At 43.9% G+C, this 22,104-nt stretch overlaps 1 protein-coding gene across 2 annotated transcripts in view; it reads right to left on the reverse strand.

The window, feature by feature from the left end:
* The window catches only part of gmds (GDP-mannose 4,6-dehydratase), a 257,578-nt gene that overhangs the window by 166,898 nt on the left and 68,576 nt on the right, over positions 1 to 22,104 (reverse strand). For both annotated transcript variants that reach the window (XM_055944036.1, XM_055944037.1), the window contains one exon: positions 2,681 to 2,873. In XM_055944036.1, coding sequence (XP_055800011.1) covers positions 2,681 to 2,873 — 193 coding nt within the window. The remainder of the gene's footprint in view (positions 1 to 2,680; positions 2,874 to 22,104) is intronic.

Genomic DNA, 22,104 nt, shown 5'->3' on the forward strand with positions numbered 1-22,104 from the left:
GCGAGAGAGAGCGAGAGAGAGCGAGAGAGAGCGAGAGAGAGCGAGAGAGAGCGAGAGAGAGCGAGAGAGAGCGAGAGAGAGCGAGAGAGAGCGAGAGAGAGCGAGAGAGAGCGAGAGAGAGCGAGAGAGAGCGAGAGAGAGCGAGAGAGCGAGAAAGAGAGCGAGAGCGCGAGAAAGAGAGAGAGCGAGAAAGAGAGAGCGCGAGAAAGAGAGAGCGAGAGCGCGAGAAAGAGAGAGCGCGAGAAAGAGAGAGCGCGAGAAAGAGAGAGCGAGAGCGAAAGAGAGAGCGAGAGAGAAAGAGAGAGAGCGAGAGCGAGAGAGAGCGAGAGCGAGAGCGAGCGAGAGCGAGAGAGAGCGAGAGCGAAAGAGAGAGCGAGAGAGAAAGAGAGAGCGAGAGAGAAAGAGAGAGCGAGAGAGAAAGAGAGAGCGAGAAAGAGAGCGAGAGCGAGAAAGAGAGAGCGAGAGCGAGAAAGAGAGAGCGAGAGAGAGCGAGAGAGAGCGAGAGAGAGCGACAGAGAGCGACAGAGAGCGAGAGAGAGCGAGAGAGAGCGAGAGAGAGCGAGAGAGAGAGCGAGAGAGAGCGAGAGAGAGCGAGAGAGAGAAAGAGAGCGAGAGCGCGAGAAAGAGAGAGCGCGAGAAAGAGAGAGCGCGAGAAAGAGAGAGCGCGAGAAAGAGAGAGCGAGAGCGCGAGAAAGAGAGAGCGCGAGAAAGAGAGAGCGCGAGAAAGAGAGAGCGAGAGCGAAAGAGAGAGCGAGAGAGAAAGAGAGAGAGCGAGAGCGAGAGAGAGCGAGAGCGAGAGAGAGCGAGAGCGAAAGAGAGAGCGAGAGAGAAAGAGAGAGCGAGAGAGAAAGAGAGAGCGAGAAAGAGAGAGCGAGAGCGAGAAAGAGAGAGCGAGAGCGAGAAAGAGAGAGCGAGAAAGAGAGAGCGAGAAAGAGAGAGCGAGAAAGAGAGAGCGAGAAAGAGAGAGCGAGAGCGCGAGAGCGAGAGAGCGAGAGCGAGAGAGAGCGAGAGCGAGAGAGAGCGAGAGAGAGCGAGAGAGAGCGAGAGAGAGCGAGAGAGAGCGAGAGAGAGCGAGAGAGAGCGAGAGAGAGCGAGAGAGAGCGAGAGAGAGCGAGAGAGAGCGAGAGAGAGCGAGAGAGAGCGAGAGAGAGCGAGAGAGAGCGAGAGAGAGAGAGAGAGAGAGAGAGAGAGAGAGAGAGAGAGAGAGAGAGAGAGAGAGAGCGAGAGAGAGCGAGAGAGAGCGAGAGAGAGCGAGAGAGCGAGAGAGAGAGAGAGAGAGAGAGAGCGAGAAAGAGAGAGAGAGCGAGAAAGAGAGAGCGAGAAAGAGAGAGCGAGAAAGAGAGAGAGAGTCGAGTTATAATATTTGAAAGCAGAGTACAGTGGTGCTGTACCACAGATAGTTTCTGCTTTCTAATGATGAGTAGAAGCAGGCACAAGAATAATAACCTCTCAGTTTTCATCCTTCTTTCTTTGCTCTCCTCACTCTTTTCATCTCCTTCCCACCTCCCTCTCCAACCTTGCACTCTCACTCTCTCCTCTCCTCTGATGAGAGAGATGCCACAGACTCATGGAGGGAGGGGAGGAAGGAGAGAGAAGAGAGAGATGCCACAGACTCAGGGAGGGGGGGAAGGGATGAGACAGAAGAGAGAGAGAGAGATGCCACAGACTCATGGAGGGAGGGGAGGAAGGAGAGAGAAGAGAGAGATGCCACAGACTCATGGAGGGAGGGGAGGAAGGAGAGAGAAGAGAGAGATGCCACAGACTCAGGGAGGGAGGGAAGGGATGAGACAGAAGAGAGAGAGAGAGATGCCACAGACTCAGGGAGGGAGGGGAGGAAGAGGAGAGAGAAGAGAGAGATGCCACAGAGTCATGGAGGGAGGGGAGGAAGGAGAGAGAAGAGAGAGATGCCACAGACTCAGGGAGGGAGGGAAGGGATGAGACAGAAGAGAGAGAGAGAGATGCCACAGACTCAGGGAGGGAGGGGAGGAAGAGGAGAGAGAAGAGAGAGATGCCACAGAGTCATGGAGGGAGGGGAGGAAGGAGAGAGAAGAGATGCCACAGACTCAGGGAGGGAGGGAAGGAATGAGACAGAAGAGAGAGAGAGATGCCACAGACTCAGGGAGGGAGGGGAGGAAGGAGAGAGGAGAGAAATGCCACAGACTCAGGGAGGGAGGGGAAGAAGGAGGAGCCCTGCTGGTTGATTAAATCACAGGGTCAGTACACTAACATGGACAGGAGAAGGGAGGTCACCATTGTTACGCCATGCCCCCTCCCAGTCCTGGTTATTATGGTATGCTGCCTTCCCTCACTCCCATACAGTCAGATCAGGTGTTGCCAGACAGGCAGGCAGGGAATGTGTCAGGGAGGAGAACATTTAGACAACACAGAACATGAAACCTGATATCACACTGACACGTTTGTGCGTGCGTGCGTGCGTGCGCACATAAAGGTGTCTTTGTTAAAGTGAGACCCACTCAGTCTTCAGACGTTTAGCCTGGGGAGGTGTGTAGGGAGCACCAACTCTGAAGCCCTCTCTGTGTACACACACACACACACACCTTTTGAAGAGCAGTGCCAGGGCATAGAACCTTCAAAGGGTGTTCATATGAAATAAGCCTGAATGTACTCCAAGTAGAGACGTGTGAGTATGTGTATATATATGTGTGTGTGTGTGTTTTACCGTAAGGTGAGCGGGGGTAGAACGGCGTGGTCTCTTTCTGAGGGATCTCCTGGACCTTCCCATAGAGTTCACTAGTAGAGGCCTGGTAGAACTTAACACTGTTGGTCAGACCACACGTCTTTATAGCGTCCAGCAGACGCAGGGTACCAACACCGTCCACATTAGCTGTGTACTCAGCCAGCTCAAAGGAGATCTGAGTAGGAGAGAAAATATTCACATCAATACAGATGGAAGTCATACTGTTAAAGAAAACCCTTAGTTAGCAACAATTGTTCTGATCCAGCTCAAAGGACCAAGAAGTTCAAAACGTTTAGGGTGCAGTCTGGAGAGTGTCTGACAAGACCATTTGAGGACCAGATCACGTTTAACCGTGTAAAGCCAAGCTGGTCATGGTTGACACACCTGGACCATGCGGTTGGACCACCGTCTGCACAGCAGAAACGCATCGGCGGTTTACTGTGAACACACAATCTGCTCAGCTGAAACGCATCAGCGGTTTACTGTGAACACACAATCTGCTCAGCTGAAACGCATCAGCGGTTTACTGTGAACACACAATCTGCTCAGCTGAAACGCGTCAGCAGTTTACTGTGAACACACAATCTGCTCAGCTGAAACGCATCAGCGGTTTACTGTGAACACACAATCTGCTCAGCTGAAACGCATCAGCGGTTTACTGTGAACACACAATCTGCTCAGCTGAAACGCATCAGCGGTTTACTGTGAACACACAATCTGCTCAGCTGAAACGTGTCAGCAGTTTACTGTGAACACACAATCTGCTCAGCTGAAACGCGTCAGCAGTTTACTGTGAACACACAATCTGCTCAGCTGAAACGCGTCAGCAGTTTACTGTGAACACACAATCTGCTCAGCTGAAACGCGTCAGCGGTTTACTGTGAACACACAATCTGCTCAGCTGAAACGCATCAGCGGTTTACTGTGAACACACAATCTGCTCAGCTGAAACGCATCAGCGGTTTACTGTGAACACACAATCTGCTCAGCTGAAACGCATCAGCGGTTTACTGTGAACACACAATCTGCTCAGCTGAAACGCGTCAGCAGTTTACTGTGAACACACAATCTGCTCAGCTGAAACGCGTCAGCAGTTTACTGTGAACACACGTTCTGCACAGCTGAAACGTGTCAGCAGTTTACTGTGAACACACGTTCTGCACAGCTGAAACGTGTCAGCAGTTTACTGTGAACACACGTTCTGCACAGCTGAAACGTGTCAGCAGTTTACTGTGAACACACGTTCTGCACAGCTGAAACGTGTCAGCAGTTTACTGTGAACACACGTTCTGCACAGCTGAAACGTGTCAGCAGTTTACTGTGAACACACGTTCTGCACAGCTGAAACGTGTCAGCAGTTTACTGTGAACACACGTTCTGCACAGCTGAAACGTGTCAGCAGTTTACTGTGAACACACGTTCTGCACAGCTGAAACGTGTCAGCAGTTTACTGTGAACACACGTTCTGCACAGCTGAAACGTATCAGCAGTTTACTGTGAACACACGTTCTGCACAGCTGAAACGTATCAACAGTTTACTGCTTCCCAACTACTGCTGCAGAGCTCTGGGATGAAGAGCTGAACACACACTATGGTTTTGATCACTTTCTAGAGCCCCAGAGCTCAGTCTAACTAACCCTGACGCGCCACTCACTCTTTTAGTTGACTTTTTCAATAACGTTCCACACACTGCCCACTACACACACAAGTTTGCACGCACGCACACCAACTACTAGCAATATGTGTATTCATCTACACACCCAGCCAAGTCATACGTGCTTTCTCCCACTGTGTTCTCTACAGCTGATGTGTGAAACAAGACCCTGCACTAGCAGGCAGTTAGACCAAGCAGAACCGAGCAGAGGACGGGGGGGGGGGGGGGGGGGGGGGGGGCTGCCGTTTCTCTTTCTCTAAATGAACCCTTAAAAGGAACCATGGGTGTGAGAGTGTAAGGCCACTAGCTAGGCAGCTAACACCGCCCACAGTAATCCCTGCTCTCACAGACACCCACTACCCTCCATCATCTTACCCTTCTTTACTGCTTTCTGTTATGCTTTTCCTCTCCCTCCTTTCCACCCTCTCATCTTCCTTTATATTCTCATTCCGCCTCACACCCCTGTCTCCTCTGATCTCTGCCTCCTACCCTCCTCATTCTTCCTCCTACACTTCCTCCTCACACCCCTGTCTCCTCTGATCTCTGCCTCCTACCCTCCTACACTTCCTCCTACACTCCCTCCCTCCTCTGTGTAGCCCTAGCCTCTCACTCCCCACCCCCCCCCCCCCCTCTCTGGCCTCTCACAGAACGTACGGTCTGTTACCTCCCTAGCCTCTGTCACTCCCCCCCCCCCCCCCCCCCTCTCTGGCCTCTCACAGAACGTACGGTCTGTTACCTCCCTAGCCTCTATCACTCCCCATCCCCCCCTCTCTGGCCTCTCACAGAACGTACGGTCTGTTACCTCCCTAGCCTCTATCACTCCCCATCCCCCCCCTCTCTGGCCTCTCACAGAACGTACGGTCTGTTACCTCCCTAGCCTCTGTCACTCCCCATCCCCCCCCTCTCTGGCCTCTCACAGAACGTACGGTCTGTTACCTCCCTAGCCGAGATGAGACCCCACTCTGTGTGAGCCTGTCCATTCCTCTGGTTTTTATTTCAGAGGAGGTATGCAGAATGAAAACACACACACGAGCCTGGGTATCAAAACCAGCTGAAAGGTACAGGGTCCAGCCTGCCTTGACAACTTAAATCAAACAAATTGCCTTAATGCCTCCACACTCTGTCATTATGTAAGGCAGGGCGCAGCGCTGACGGCTTAGAGGCCAGACGTTCCTGTGTGTGAGTTTGTGTCTGGCCAGGCTCCTCGCTCTCACCAACCCCCCCTTGGCTGATATTGTTCTAGGTCCAGGCACTCAGCCAAGCTCTGTCAGCATTGGGGGTCCACCGGTCACAAAGCAAATATTCAGACGGCAAAAAAAGGAAAGAAATAGAGCTAAATGTTAAAATGGTTTGTAATGTACAGGATACGTGTCGACCAGGGTCTGGGAAACACGGACGGTTGGAATACACATTTCAGAGCACAGACTGACTGTGTCTTGATAGATGCATAAATATAAAATATCTTTATACTTTTATGCTTTCTCTTCACATACCTCCAAAGTCCTATGTTTCTCCCTATCACATATAACAAACAGCAACCCAATACAGGCCCTGATGCCCAGAGACTATATGAACAATCTAGAAGAACAAGAGCATGTAGAGCTGGAAAATGGACACACACAGGTAGGAGGTAACACACTGTATGGTCCTCTATGGTCCTCAGACCTACGACCAGAGACCTGGCAGATGTTGGAGAGCAGGGTTATATTGAAATTGGAATCGCAGTTTACTTCCTGAATTGATTGAATTTTAAAGGAAGTGAACCCAACCCTGTTGGAGAGCAGCATTACAACCACATCATCAACATTTAATTCAATGGACTCCTCTGATACCGCAAATTAGTATTTTGAAAAATGTATACCAGCATGAGAGCAGGACAGTGAACACATTTTACACTATTTCTTTCACATCCAAGTCATCCTCAGAAAGAACATAAGATACAGTACATCCCTGTCATCCTCAGAAAGAACATAAGGTACAGTACATCCCTGTCATCCTCAGAAAGAACATAAGGTACAGTACATCCCTGTCATCCTCAGAAAGAACATAAGATACAGTACATCCCTGTCATCCTCAGAAAGAACATAAGATACAGTACATCCCTGTCATCCTCAGAAAGAACATGAGACACAGTACACACCTGTTATCCTCAGAAAGAACATACGATACAGTACATCCCTGTCATCCTCAGAAAGAACATGACACAGTACATCCGTCATCCTCAGAAAGAACATAAGACACAGTACATCCCTGTCATCCTCAGAAAGAACACTTGAGTTTCAGAATACATTGAAATCATGAAATCATGTAAAGTGCATCTTGTCATTTCCATGTAAAAGGACCCATGAGCACCAACATATTTGTTTATAGGAGCATATCATATTTGGTGTCAAATGAAAGCTAAGAGTCTATATTTTTGGGGGAAATGAAGGCATTTTCAATCTTAAAAATGTGGGAAAAGTAAAGGCTTTGATATCTGTTCACACAGATGGAAAATGGGTCTTAAAAAACATTGATTAGAAAAAGTCTTAAAAGGTATTAGAAACGCAATAATGTTGAAGTATTTATATTTTGTTTTGCAGAAATGATTAGCCTTCTGTAAGTTTAAGAAATACTGCCTAGTGTCTTGTCATTCTGATACCAAAAAGCCCATATCGTTCAGATATTTTCTAATTTCTCTCCCTCATGAGGGAGGAAAATGAAAGTTCACAAAAGTAACAAGTAAAAGTAGATACACCAATTAATTAGTTTTTTTTGCAAAACATTTTTGTTAATGAATTATTAAGTGATTAAAACATGTCACTCTGTTGCCAAATCAGTAAGAGTGACCCAAAAAAGAGTGACCCCAAAAAATATAACAGAATGACAATGGGAAATCATAGTAGTCACAACCACAGTTGAAATAGAGCACAGTAGAGCACAGTAGTGTACAGTAGTGTTCAGTAGTGTACAGTAGAGCAGAGTAGAGCACAGTAGTGTACAGTAGTGTTCAGTAGTGTACAGTAGAGCAGAGTAGAGCACAGTAGTGTACAGTAGTGTTCAGTAGTGTACAGTAGAGCACAGTAGAGCACAGTAGTGTACAGTAGTGCACAGTCGTATACAGTAGTGCACAGTCGTGTACAGTAGAGCACAGTAGAGCACCGTAGTGTACACTAGAGCACAGTAGTGTACAGTAGTGTTCAGTAGAGCACAGTAGTGCACAGTAGTGCACAGTAGTGTACAGTCGTGTTCAGTAGTGCACAGTAGTATACAGTAGTATACAGTAGTGTTCAGTACAGTAAAGAAAAATAGAGTACAATAGTTCAGTACAGTAGAGCACACATGAGTAGAGTACAGTATAATGTAATATAGTATACTCTACTGGTGCTCTACTGAACTATACTTTACTGTACTCTAGTGAACTACACTCTCCTCCAATTTCCTTTACTGTACTGTGCGCTACTCTACCATACTGTGCTGTACTCTACTGTGCTGTCCAAACCTGTGAAAAATAGGTACAGATTTAGTCCGGTCTGGAACAACCGGACTAATGAGCAGAACTCATTACAGAAATAGCCAGTGTGTAAAATAATACACAAACACGCAAAGGGAGGATATTAAAATGTTCTAATTTTGTGTACCTATTCAGGATACATCACTATGAAGAGTGTGACATTCTTCATAATTAGGACCCATGATGTCATTCTGTTGACAGCTGTTGATCCAGTTCCCTTACAGGAGTTCAAGAACCCAAATAGATTTTTTTCAAACTCAAGATGTCCCATTCTTTCTACAGACCTCTTTGAATTCAGAACTGATAATTAAAAATAGTTTTTGGAACCCGTGATCACATAATCTGAGGGAGATCTTACTGTCACTCTGTTCCCAGACTTGGCATCTGCACTGTTCCTTGAATACCTGTGTTTTAGTCAAATGTTCAGTGACAATTGTTAAAAGTAGACTTCTGTATATATGGGCATGGTTTGTTAAACTTTGCAATCAATAGTTTTTACTTGGCATCCATTTTAAAGTGAAAAAGTGAGTCACAGCATCTTGGAATTGCCCATCTCCTCCTATAGCATACTGTTAGAACACAACCTGGGAGTAGGCATTGAGGTTGTAGGCTACTCGGGAAGAAGATGAGTTTAAGGACATTGAGGTCATATTCTGGAAGAACAGAATAGGCTATTCTTCCCTGCAAGTTTCAGGATACATTGCATCTTCAATTTAAACATCTCCTTATATAGCCCACTGTTACAACACATCTATGCTAAATTATTTAGGCCTTTTACTGTGTGTATATATATATATATATATCTTTACATCTGTGTCCTTAGGTAGCATCTCTCTCTAGTCCTGTCTTGTTTCAATTCTCACTCATCCCGTGTACACATACTTGTTAGAAAAACAGAGCGCTATTTGTCTTTATGATGTGTCAATTTGCCATTCCCTAAGAACCAGACACAATAACACTCAAACAGTGGGAGAGGGGGAAGGAGAGAGAGAGGGTGAGAGAAGAGTGGCGGATCAATCATTTAACATCATTCAGAGACTTGTTGTAACTTGCGTCACATCGTAAATCGTCCCTGTGTTTTCATTGGAAATAATTAGTTCTTAAAATGGCCCAGAATAACAATAACAGCCTCCGCATAAACATTCCTATCTCTACTGCTGTCCCTCCCCGGGATAAAACAAGAGGTATCGGACTGACACAGACTGCCATCAAACACAACACCAGAAAGAGAAAGCATTAACACCATAACTGCAAAAATGTGAGTGTGTATGTGCATTAACACGTCAATAGAACAATGTCACACACAAGAGAGAACTTACCCACTAGCCAGGTGCAGTGGGATACTGGTGACATTTACAGTGCATTCGGAAAGTATTCAGAACCCTTGACTTTTTCCACATTTTGTTACATTACAGCCTTATTCTAAAATTGATTAAATAAAACATTTTCCTCATCAATTTACACACAATACCCAATAATGATTAAGCGAAAACAGGATATTTTTTTTGCAAAATGATATATTAAAAAAAAAATGATATAACTTATTTACATAATTATTCAGACCCTTTGCTATGAGACACGAAATTGAGCTCAGGTGCATCCTGTTTCCATGGATCATCCTTGAGATGTTTCTACAACTTGGAGTCCACCTGTGGTAAATTCAATTGATTGGACATGATTTGGAATGGCACACACATCTGTCTATAGAAGGTCCCACAGTTGACAGGGCATGTAAGTGCAAAAACCAAGCCATGAGGTTAAATAAATTGTTCCGTAGAGCTCCAAGACAGGATTGTGTCGAGGCACAGATGCGGGAAGGGTACCCAACATTTTCTGCAGCTTTGAAGGTCCCTAAGAACACAGTGGCCTCCATCATTCTTAAATTGAAGAAGTTTGGAACCACCAAAACTCTTCCTAGAGCTGTCTGCCTGGCCAAACTGAGAAATTGGGGGAGAAGGGACTTGGTCAGGGAAGTTACCAAGAACCCAATGGTCACACTGACAGAGATCCTCTGTGGAGTTTCCAGAAGGACAACCATCAATGTAGCAATCCACCAATAAGGCCTTTATTTTAGAGTAGCCTGACAGAAGCCACTCCTTAGTAAAAGGCACCAAAAGCACCTGGTCAGATGAAAACAAGATCGAACCTTTTGGCTTGAATGCCAAGCGTCAAATCTGGAGAAAACCTGGCACCATCCCTATGGGAATATTTTTCATTGGCATGGACTGGGAGACTAATCAGGATGGAGGGAAAGATGAACGGAGCAAAGAGAAATCATTGATGAAAACCTGCTACAGAGTGCTCAAAACCTCAGAATGGGGCGAAGGTTCACCTCCCAACAGGACAACAACCCTAAGCACACAGCTAAGACAATGCAGGAGTGGCTTCGGAACAAGTCTCTGAATGTCCTTGAGTGGCCCAACTAGAGCCCGGACTTGAACCCGATCGAACATATCTGGAGAGACCTGAAAATAGCTGTGCAGCAACACTCCCCATCCAACCTGACAGAGCTTGAGAGGATCTGCAGAGAAGAATGGGAGAAACTCCCTAAATACAGATGTGACAAGCTTGTAATGTCATACGAAATCAAATACATTTTTATTGGTCACATAGACATGGTTAGCAGATGCGAGTGTAGCGAAATGCTTGTGCTTCTAGTTCCTGTAACGGCTGGTGCTCTCCTCATCCTCGGATGAGGTGAGGAGAGAAGGATCTTCAGACCAAAACGCAGCTTGCGGGAAATAAGCCATCTTTTTATTTATAACAACGATGAAGATGGCAACATGAAAACAAACACTTTAACAAACTTACAAAATAAGAAAACGACGTAGAACGAAACCTGAACATAAACTTACATAACTAAACATAAACTCACGTACAGGAAACAGACGACATCGAAACGAAACGAAACAAGCAAACGCTACAGTCCCGTGTGGCACGAACATACATACTGACACGGAAGACAATCACCCACAACGAACACTGTGACAACGCCTACCTAAATATGACTCTTAATTAGAGGAACGCCAAACACCTGCCTCTAATTAAGAGCCATACCAGGTAACCCAAAACCAACACAGAAACAGAAAACATAGAATGCCCACCCAACCTCACGTCCTGACCAAAACACACATAACAACTAACATAAATAGGTCAGGAACGTGACAGTTCCGATAGTTCAGTAATATCTAAAAAGTAATCTAACAACTCCCCAATAACAACCTAATACACACACATCTAAAGGGATGGAATAAGAACATGTACAGAGAGTTGAAGTCGGAAGTTTACATACACCTTATCCAAATACATTTAAACTCAGTTTTTCACAAATCCTGACATTTAATCCTAGTAAGAATTCCCTGTCTTAGGTCAGTTAGGATCTCCAATTTATTTTTAGAATGTGAAATGTCAGAATAAAAGTTGAGAGAATGATCTATTTCAGCTTTTATTTCTTTCATCACATTCCCAGTGGGTCAGAAGTTTACATACACTCAATTAGTATTTGGTAGCATTGCCTTAAAATTGTTTAACTTGGGTCAAACATTTCAGGTAGCCTTCCACAAGCTTCCCACAATAAGCTGGGTGAATTTTGGCCTATTCCTCCTGACAGAGCTGGAGTAACTGAGTCAGGTTTGTAGGCCTCCTTGTTCTCACACGCTTTTTCAGTTCTGTCCACAAATTCTCTGTGGGATTGAGGTCAGGGCTTTGTGATGGCCACTCCAATACCTTGACTTTGTTGTCCTTAAGCCATTTTGCCACAACTTTGGAAGTATGCTTGGGGTCATTGTCCATTTGGAAGACCCATTTGCGACCAAGCCTTAACTTCCTGACTGATGTCTTGAGATGTTGCTTCAATATATCCACATAATTTTTCTTCCCTCAAGATGTCATTTATTTTGTGAAGTGCACCAGTCCCTCCTGCAGCAAAGCACCCCCACAACATGATGCTGCCACCCCCATGCTTCACGGTTGGGATGGTGTTCTTCGGCTTGCAAGCATCCCCCTTTTTCCTCCAAACATTATGATGGTCATTATGGCCAAAAAAGTTATATTTTTGTTTCATCAGACCAGAGGACATTTCTCCAAAAAGTACGATCTTTATCCCCATGTGCAGTTGCAAACCGTAGTCTGGCTTTTTGATGGCGGTTTTGGAGCAGTGGCTTCTTCCATGCTGAGTGGCCTTTCAGGTTATGTCGATATAGGACTAGTTTTACTGTGGATATAGATACTTGTGTACCTGTTTCCTCCAGCATCTTCACAGGGTGATTTGCAGTTGTTCTGGGATTGATTTGCACTTTTCGCACCAAAGTAAGTTCATCTCCATTAGAAGTCAACCGATTATGATTTTTCAACGCCGATACCGATGCCGATTATTGGAGGACCAAAAAAGCCGATACCGATTTTTTATTTTTTATTTGTAATAATGACAATTACAACAATACTGAATGAACACTTATTTTAACTTAATATATCAATAAAATAAATATAGCCTCAAATAAATAAACATGTTCAATTTAGTTTAAATAATACAAAAACAAAGTGTTGGAGAAGAAAGTAAAAGTGCAATATGTGCCATGTAAGAAAGCTAACGTTTAAGTTCCTTGCTCAGAACATGAGAACATATGAAAGCTGGTGGTTCCTTTTAACATGAGTCTTCAATATTCCTAGGTAAGAAGTTTTAGGTTGTAGTTATTATGGGAATTATAGGACTATTTCTCTCTATACGATTTGTATTTCATATACCTTTGACTATTGGATGTTCTTATAGGCACTTTAGTATTGCCAGTGTAACAGTATAGCTTTCGTCCCTCTCCTCGCTCCTACCTGGGCTCGAACCAGGAACACATCGACAACAGCCACCCTTAAAGCAGCTTTACCCATGCAGAGCAAGGGGAACAACTACTCCAAGTCTCAGAGCGAGTGACGTTTGAAACGCTATTAGCGCGCACCCCGCTAACTAGCTATCCATTTCACATCGGTTACACCAGCCTAATCTCGGGAGTTGCTAGGCTTGAAGTCATAAACAGCGCAATGCTTGAAGAACAGCGGCGAGCTGCTGGTAAAACGCACGAAAGTGCTGTTTGAATGAATGCTTACGAGCCTGCTGGTGCCTACCATCACTTAGTCAGACTGCTCTATCAAATCATAGACTTAATTGTAACATAATAACACACAGAAATACGAGCCTTACGTCATTAATATGGTCGAATCGGGAAACTATCATCTCAAACAAAACCGTTAGTCTTTCAGTGAAATACGGAACCGTTCCGAATTTGATCTAACGGGTGGCATCCATAAGTCAAAATATTCCTGTTACATTGCACAACCTTCAATGTTATGTCATAATTAGGTAAAATTCTAGCAAATTAGTTCGCAACGAGCCAGGCGGCCCAAACTGTTGCATATACCCTGACTCTGCGTGCAATGAACGCAAGAGAAGTGACACAATTTCACCTGGTTAATATTGCCTGCTAACCTGGATTTCTTTTAGCTAAATATGCAGGTTTAAAAATATATACTTCTGTGTATTGATTTTAAGAAAGGCATTGATGTTTATGGTTAGGTACAGTCGTGCAACGATTGTGCTTTTTTCGCAAATGCGCTTTTGTTAAATCATCCCCCGTTTGGCGAAGTTGGCTGTCTTTGTTAGAAAGAAATAGACTTCACACAGTTTGCAATGAGCTAGGCGGCCCAAACTGCTGCATATACCCTGACTCTGTTGCAAGAGAAGTCACACAAAGAAATTCATGTTAGCAGGCAATATTAACTAAATATGCAGGTATAAAAAAATATATACTTGTGTATTGATTTTAAGAAAGGCATTGATGTTTATGGTTAGGTACACATTGGAGCAACGACAGTCCTTTTTCGCGAATGCCACCGCATAGATTATATGCAACGCAGGACACGCTAGATAAACTAGTAATAGCATCAACCATGTGTAGTTAACTAGTGATTATGATTGATTGATTGTTTTTTATAAGATAAGTTTAATGCTAGCTAGCAACTTACCTTGGATTCTTACTGCATTTGCGTAACAGGCAGGCTCCTCGTGGAGTGCAATGTAATCAGGTGCTTAGAGCGTTGGACTAGTTAACCGTAAGGTTGCAAGATTGAATCCCTGAGCTGACAAGGTAAAAATATGTTGTTCTGCCACTGAACAAGGCAGTTAACCCACCGTTCCTAGGCTGTCATTGAAAATAAGAATGTGTTCTTAACTGACTTGCCTAGTTAAATAAAGGTGTAAAAAATAATATTATTATTATTTTTAAAATCGGCCAAATTGGTGTCCAAAAATACCAATTTCCGATTATTATGAAAACTTGAAATCGGCCCTAATTAATCGAACATTCCAAATAATCAGTTGACCTCTGATCTCTAGGACACAGAATGCGTCTCCTTCCTGAGCGGTATGGTGGCTTCGTGGTCCCATAATGTTTATACTTGCGTACTGTTGTTTGTACAGATGAACGTGGTACCTTCAGGCGTTTGGAAATTGCTCCCAAGGATGAACCAGACTTGTGGAGGTCTACAATTTATTTTCTGAGGTCTTGGCTGATTTCTTTGGACTTTCCCATGATGTCAAGCAAAGAGGCACAGAGTTTGAAGGTTGGCCTTGAAATACATCCACCGGTACACCTCCAATTGACTCAAATGATGTCAATAAGCCTATCAGAAGCTTCTAAAGCCATGACATAATTTTCTGGAATTTTCCAAGCTGTTTAAAGGCACAGTCAACTTAGTGTATGTAAACTTTTAACCCACTGGAATTGTGATGCAGTGAATTAAGTTAAATAATCTGTCTGTAAACAATTGTTGGAAAAATGAATTGTGTCATGCACAAAGTAGATGTCCTAACTGACTTGCCAAAACCATAGTTTGTTAACAAGAAATTTGTGGAGTGGTTAAAAAACGAGTTTTAATGACTCCAACCTAAATGTATATAAATGTCCGACTTCAACCACATGTAATAACACTAAAGATTTTCTGGGTTAACAATGTAAGAAATAATACATAAAAAAACTAAAATCAGTATAATTTCCTAAAGAGTCAAAGCGAGACGGCCATCTCTGTCGGTGCCAAGAAAACTCGAGTCTGTAATCGCAGCCAAAGGTTCTTCAACAAAGTACTGAGTGAAGGGTCTGAATACTCATGTCAATGTAATTTCCTTTTTTTCCCATTTGCAAAAAAACATGTTTTTGCTATGTCATCATGGGGTATTGTGTGTAGATTGATGAGGGGGAAAAAATATATATTTCATCCCTTTTAGAATAAGGCTAAAACGAAACAAAATGTAGAGAAAATAAAGGGATCTGAATACTTTCCGAATATTAACGTAAGATCCAAGATTTTCAACGATTTTACTGAGTTACAGTTCCTACGAGGAAATCAGTCAATAGAAATAAATACATCTGGCCCTAATCTATGGATTCTCCGACAAGGCAGGGGCACAGCCATGGATGGGCCTGGGAGGTTATAGGCACACCAACTTGGGACGCCTTGCTGGTCGAAGACGATCCCGCAGGTGAAAAGGCCAGATGTGGAGGTCCTGGGCTGGCGTGGGTATACGTGGTCTGTGGGGCCGGTTGGACGTACTGCCAAATTCTCTAAAACTACGTTGCAACACTACACTATGCTCCGTATCTACTTTCTCCACAGTGTGTAGACTCCTTCAGTTGTGATAAGTCATTGATTTCCTAATCACCTAGCTAGACATGAGAGATCACCGTGCAAGGCTTAAAGATAGACCCAAAATCCCCACACTGTTTTCCATCCAATAATTTCTCTCCTGCTGGCTGGCTGGCTGGCTGTCTGTCTGTCTAGTGACAGCTAGCCAGCCAGGTTGCTGCAGCTATGGAGATGAACAAACACAATTCAAACAGTTAGACAGCAGAGGAGGGTAAGGAAGAGGGGGGAGAATGAAGGAAGGGTGGGGGGATATGACATGTGTACTAGAGGTATGTGTTGTGTTCAAGCGCAGGTACACAGAGACCTAGGAGATCTGCTGTCAGACACAGGATTTATAGAAGAAGAGTCTGGAAAGCCCCTCAAAGATGCCTCCCGGCCTACTCTCACTCTCTTCCTCTCCATCCTTCCTCGTGTCTCAATCCCTCATTCATGCCAGAGATCTGTGTGATGGGTATCAATATGCGTGAGCGGCCAATCTCGCTGTCTAGCGTCTACACCCCGTCTGTTCCTGTTCCCACTCTTATCCCAACGCTCCGACTTGCATGGAATGCCATGAATGTTTTGGCCCATCAAATGGCTTGATGATCCCAACCCCATCAGTAATATCTTAGCTTCATTAAGAGATAATACTGTACATGTCCTATAAGGCACTGTTCTAATAGTTAGTACATGTCCTATAAGGCACCGTTCTAATAGGTAGTACATGTCCTATAAGGCACCGTTCTAATAGTTAGTACATGTCCTATAAGGCACCGTTCTAATAGGTAGTACATGTCCTATAAGGCACCGTTCTAATAGGTAGTACATGTCCTATAAGGCACCGTTCTAATAGGTAGTACGTGTCCTATAAGGCACCGTTCTAATAGTTAGTACATGTCCTATAAGGCACCGTTCTAATAGTTAGTACATGTCCTATAAGGCACCGTTCTAATAGGTAGTACATGTCCTATAAGGCACCGTTCTAATAGTTAGTACATGTCCTATAAGGCACCGTTCTAATAGTTAGTACATGTCCTATAAGGCACCGTTCTAATAGTTAGTACATGTCCTATAAGGCACCGTTCTAATAGTTAGTACATGTCCTATAAGGCACCGTTCTAATAGGTAGTACATGTCCTATAAGGCACCGTTCTAATAGTTAGTACATGTCCTATAAGGCACCGTTCTAATAGTTAGTACATGTCCTATAAGGCACCGTTCTAATAGGTAGTACATGTCCTATAAGGCACCGTTCTAATAGGTAGTACATGTAACGATGATGGCAGGTTGTATGGCAGGGTGCGTCCATCTGAGTGGTTAGGCTTGTGGGGAGAGGACTGGACTCTTGTCCTCAAGCTTTTGGTGAAAAAATACTTTACCTACCAGAGCGGGAACTCCCTGGGAAAGACAGGAGAACCCCTCCATTCCAATCAGCCCATTTTGCCTGCAGACACCAAGTACCCATCAATCATTCTCCCTCACAAACATCAACATGCGTGTAAACATGGCAGACCTTATTACAGTCATCTGTGGTCAGGCCTTAGGGCTCCTGCTCCGTTTAGCAATCACACACAAACACGAACGGCAAGTGTGTGTGTGTATATGTATGTATTTTTTAATTTAACCTTTATTTAACCAGGTAGGCCAGTTGAGATCATGTTCTCATTTACAACTGCAGCCTGGCCAAGATAAAGCAAAGCAGTGCGACACAAACAACAGAGTTACACATGGAATAAACAAACATACAGTCAATAACACAATAGAAAAGTATATATACAGTGTGTGCAAATGAGGTAAGATAAGGGAGGTAAGGCAATTAAATAGGCCATAGTGGCGAAATAATTACAATTTAGCAACTAAACACTGGAGTGATAGATATGCAGAAGATGAATGTGCAAGTAGAGATACTGGTGTGCAAAGCAACAAACAAAAATAACAATATGGGGATGAGGTAGTTGGATGGGCTATTTACAGATGGGCTATGTACAGATGCAGTGATCTGAGAGCTAATCTGACAGCTGGTGCTTAACTTCTTGAGAATACAGGGGGTGCTGTTTTCGCATTAGCATAATTTCCTCTACAGATTAAACTGCCTCTTATTCAATTATTGCTCTTACTATATGCATATAATTAATACCATTGGATAGAAAACAATCTATAGTTTCTAAAACCGTTTCAATTTTGTCTCTGAGTGAAACAGAAGTCATTTGACAGCACTTTCCCTGACCAAGAAGAAGAATGCAAGATGTGTATGCTCGCTTCAACGCTCTGCCTATATATGGTCACGCCACCTATGACCCGAAACACACTTCATTCGTCTTCCTCTGGGTGTCAAGAGGACGTCAGAGGAGAAATTTTTTGTTTATCTTGTACTGACGTGAAATAAGACCTCTTTCTTTGGCGTGACCGACAACTTCCGGTTCTCTGAATCGCGCGTTTTGGAGGTGCGATTGTCTTTTGTTTTGCTGCCGTTACGGATGAAAACTATCTCCGTCTCGAAGTTTGTTTGATACATGTGACCATATCATCTTAATGTATGTTTTTTCCAATATAGTTTAATCAGATTATTTGAATTTTTTCGGGAGTTTTGCCGTGTTCCGTTCTGTGAGTTTTTTTACTTTGGACAGAACCGTGCCAGTCGACCAGTACCTATGCTAAATGAAGAGGGAAAGTTGCCATTATGAATGGATTGAACGACTCATCAGGACTAAGGACACCTTGATCAACATTCTGATGAAAGATCAGCAATAGTAAGACCCAATTTACGATGTTATTTCATATATCTGTCGTGCATGTGAACTGGTCGGGGGCGCCCAGCTGGTTCTGGCTGGCGTGGCTATGCTAATTTAGCGCTACATTTTGTTTTCGCTATAAAACATTTAATAAATCAGAAATATTGTTTGGATTCACCAGATGTTGGGCTTTCAATATCTGTACGCTGTGTATTCTTTCTGAAATGTTTTAAGACAAGTAATTAGTTATATGACGTTGGTCTCTGTAATTGTTCTGGCTGCGTCGGCACTATTTCAGATTGTAGCTGCAATGTGATTTATACCTGAAAAATGCACATTTTTCCAAAAAAAACTATGCTATACCATAAATATGTTATCAGACTGTCATCTTATGAAGTTGTTTCTTGGTTAGTGGCTATATATATTTTTATTTAGTCGAATTAGTGATAGCTACTGACGCAGGAAAAAACTGTTGGAATAAAAAAATTGTGTCTTTTGCTAACGTGTTTAGCTAATAGATTTACATGTTGTGTCTTCCCTGTAAAACATTATAAAAATCTGAAATGGTGGCTTTATTCACAGGATCTGTATCTTTCATTAGGTGTCTTGGACTTGTGATTTAATGATATTTAGATGCTACTATTTAATTGTGACGCTATGCTAGCGATGCTAATCAGTGTGGGGGGGGGGTGGGGGGTGCTCCCGGACCCGGGGTAGGTGCTCGGTAGAGGTTAAAGCTAGTGAGGGAGATATGAGTCTCCAGCGATTTTTGCAATTCATTCCAGTCATTGGCAGCAGAGAACTGGAAGGAAAGGTGGCCAAAGGAGGAATTGGCTCTGGGGGTGACCAGTGAAATATACCTGCTGGAGCGAGTGCTGCTATGGTGACCAGTGAGCTGAGATAAGGCGGGGCTTTACCTAGCAAAGACTTATAGATGACCTGGAGCCAGTGGGCCTGGCGACGAATATGAAGTGAGGGCCAGTCAACGACAGCATACAGGTTGCAGTGGTGGGTAGTATATGTCGCTTTGGTGACAAAACGGATGGCACTGTGATAGACTGCATCCAATTTTCTGAGTAGAGTGTTGGAGGCTATTTTGAAAATGACATCTCCGAAGTCGAGGATCGTAGGATAGTCAGTTTTACGAGGGTATGTTTGGCAGCATGAGTGAAGGATGCTTTGTTGCGAGATAGGAAGCCGATTCTAGATTTAATTTGGGATTGTAGATGCTTATTGTGATTCTGGAAGGAGAGTTTACAATCTAACCAGACACCTAGGTAACCAGACACACATGTATGTATGTATGTATGTATGTATGTATGTATGTTTGTGGCATCATCCCTGTTTAACCTCTGGGGGTGTTTAACTGCAGTATGCCAACATCAAAACAACAACACTCATCTCCTGCAGTGGGAGAATGGTTGCACCACACAACTACTCGCTGTGAATCAGAGGTTGCCACATACAGTGCAACACAATATAAATATATTATTCTGTCTTCTAGACCTATCCTACAACACATCTATAAAGCACAACTCGCCAACTTACACACTGATATGGTCATATTCAATGCCTTTCAAGCATTCTCTTATATTGCATTTCTACCAGCTAATTTCTCTATTTAGTCACTATTTAGTCTCTAACTACATGTACATATTACCCAAATTACCTCGACTAACCGTTGCCCCCGCACATTGACTCTGTACTAGTACCCCCTGTATATAGCCTCGCTATTGTTATTTTACTGATGCTCTTTAATTATTTGTTACTTTCATTTTTTATTAACACTTATTTTTCTTAAAACTGCATTGTTGGTTAAGGGTTTGTAGGAAAACATCACACTGTAAGGTCAACACCTGTTGTATTCAGCGCATGACAAATATAATTTGATGATTTGATTCCTTTCATCATACCATTCCTTCCTTCCCTAATTCAGAGGGGTTGGGTTGAATGCATTCAGTTGTGCAACTGACTAGGTATCCCCATTCCCTGTGTTATTCCCCCCCCCCCAGCTGGTCAGTGTTCTCACACTCTTATCAGCTATACATCAGCAGGACCAGATTACATCAAAGCAGTAGAGGGGAGGAGAGAAGAGGAGGAAGGAAAGGTGAGAAGAGGTGAGTAGAACCCCCCTACTCCTGAAGAACCCCCCTGTAGGGAACAAACTGCCCCCCCCCCAATCCCCAGCTGCTGCTGCTGTTCCCCCATGTGTCTGTAATCAGCCTCCCAGCTCCTCCTCTTCCCTCTGTAACTCCTTCCTTTCACTTACACACCCTCACCCCCCAGACCCCACTTAAATACTCCAGCACCCCTGTCGAGTCCCCCAACCCTCTCTCACTTGATGAATGCCCCTGTTGTGAGCTGGGGAAGCCAGCCTCCCTCCCTGCCCCTAGCATTGCTTACATGATCTTTAAATAGAAGTGAAGTCAAGGGACCCCCGCCCCTGCAGGTGCTACCCCTCTGGTTGGTTACACACACACACACGCTGTCAGCCCCAGGAGCGTATACAGACACACACAAACACACAACAGACCATACTGTCAACCACAGGAACACACACACATTTGGCTAGCCTGTGTCCTGTCACAAAGCCTGGAGCCTAAACCCAAGCCTAGGGCTGGGTGGTATACCGTATTTGACTATATACCGGTATTTATCCACTGACCGGTTTGGGTTTTTACTTTACCTTCTGTTACGAATCCCTTTTGCTCTACAGTCTAGTGGGGATGGCAACGAGACCCGTAACTTAACTTAACTTAACTGAACAAATAACCACAGACAACATAAATATACTGTCAAACACTCATGGTTTATTTGTAAACACACAGTAATGGGGGGGGGGGGGGGGGGGGGGCAGGAAAAGGGGCTGAGCTAGACCCAAGGAAAGAAACAAATATCAAAAAACACCCCTAAACTAGACTAGCCTACTTCAATACAGCTAACTAACTAACCAAAAATACAGTGGGTGGTCCGCCCTGTTCTAACTAGTGTTCTTAGACAAAGTATTCCTACGGGTAGTGTATGCCCATGGACGACTTGTCTTGGTACCCCCTTTCCCCACCATCAAACAAACAGTCAAACACCATAACAAAACTCACAGGATAAAAGGACAAAGTGACATGTAGTTGCTAAACCAAACGAGAGATCTACAGAGATTGCATGACGATAGACTGAGCTCCAGAGAAAACAACTGACAGGGTTTAAAAACCAAGGGAAAGGGAATGTGATAGGGTAAGAGAAAAGGGGCAGGTGTTTTCTGATTAGCAACTGATTGGGGAATGATGATTGCCACCTGTGAGTGGAGAAGGAGAGAAAAGAAACACACACACAGGATACCTGTATGCGTAACACCTTCTATAACGGCATTTGAATGTTTGGTTTGTTAAATGTGATACGCCGTGTGTAACGTCCATTTTTATACTTTACTCCGCTACTTGAGTCATCCCTCTCTGCTCTCTCTCTCTCCACGCCGCTTTCCACACAGACCTAGTCCCACCCCCTGTCACTCAAGGAGCGCATTTGTTGTTGCTTGACCATGAGACACTCGTTCAGTCTGCATGGTCAATGCAGCACATGCAACAATGTTGATGACAACAATGTTTCCAATTTGATCTTAATATAAATCCACGAAATGTTCTATAATTACAATATTAGTTTGTATTTTCTTAGCAAGTTAAGCTAAATAGTGTTAACTAGCGATTAGCATTAGTGGCTAACTAGCTAATAAAAGTACTGAGTCAGAGCAAACGTAGCTAGCTCATACAGCCTGATACCAGTGCTGGTGAAGGCCTAAATCACCATGTTGTTTATGTAACAGTATCTTCTCAATAAAAGAGGAATAGGGGAAGCATGAAAACGT

The sequence above is a fragment of the Salvelinus fontinalis genome, chromosome 14 (assembly GCF_029448725.1).
Source record: "Salvelinus fontinalis isolate EN_2023a chromosome 14, ASM2944872v1, whole genome shotgun sequence".
Lineage (NCBI taxonomy): Eukaryota > Metazoa > Chordata > Actinopteri > Salmoniformes > Salmonidae > Salvelinus > Salvelinus fontinalis.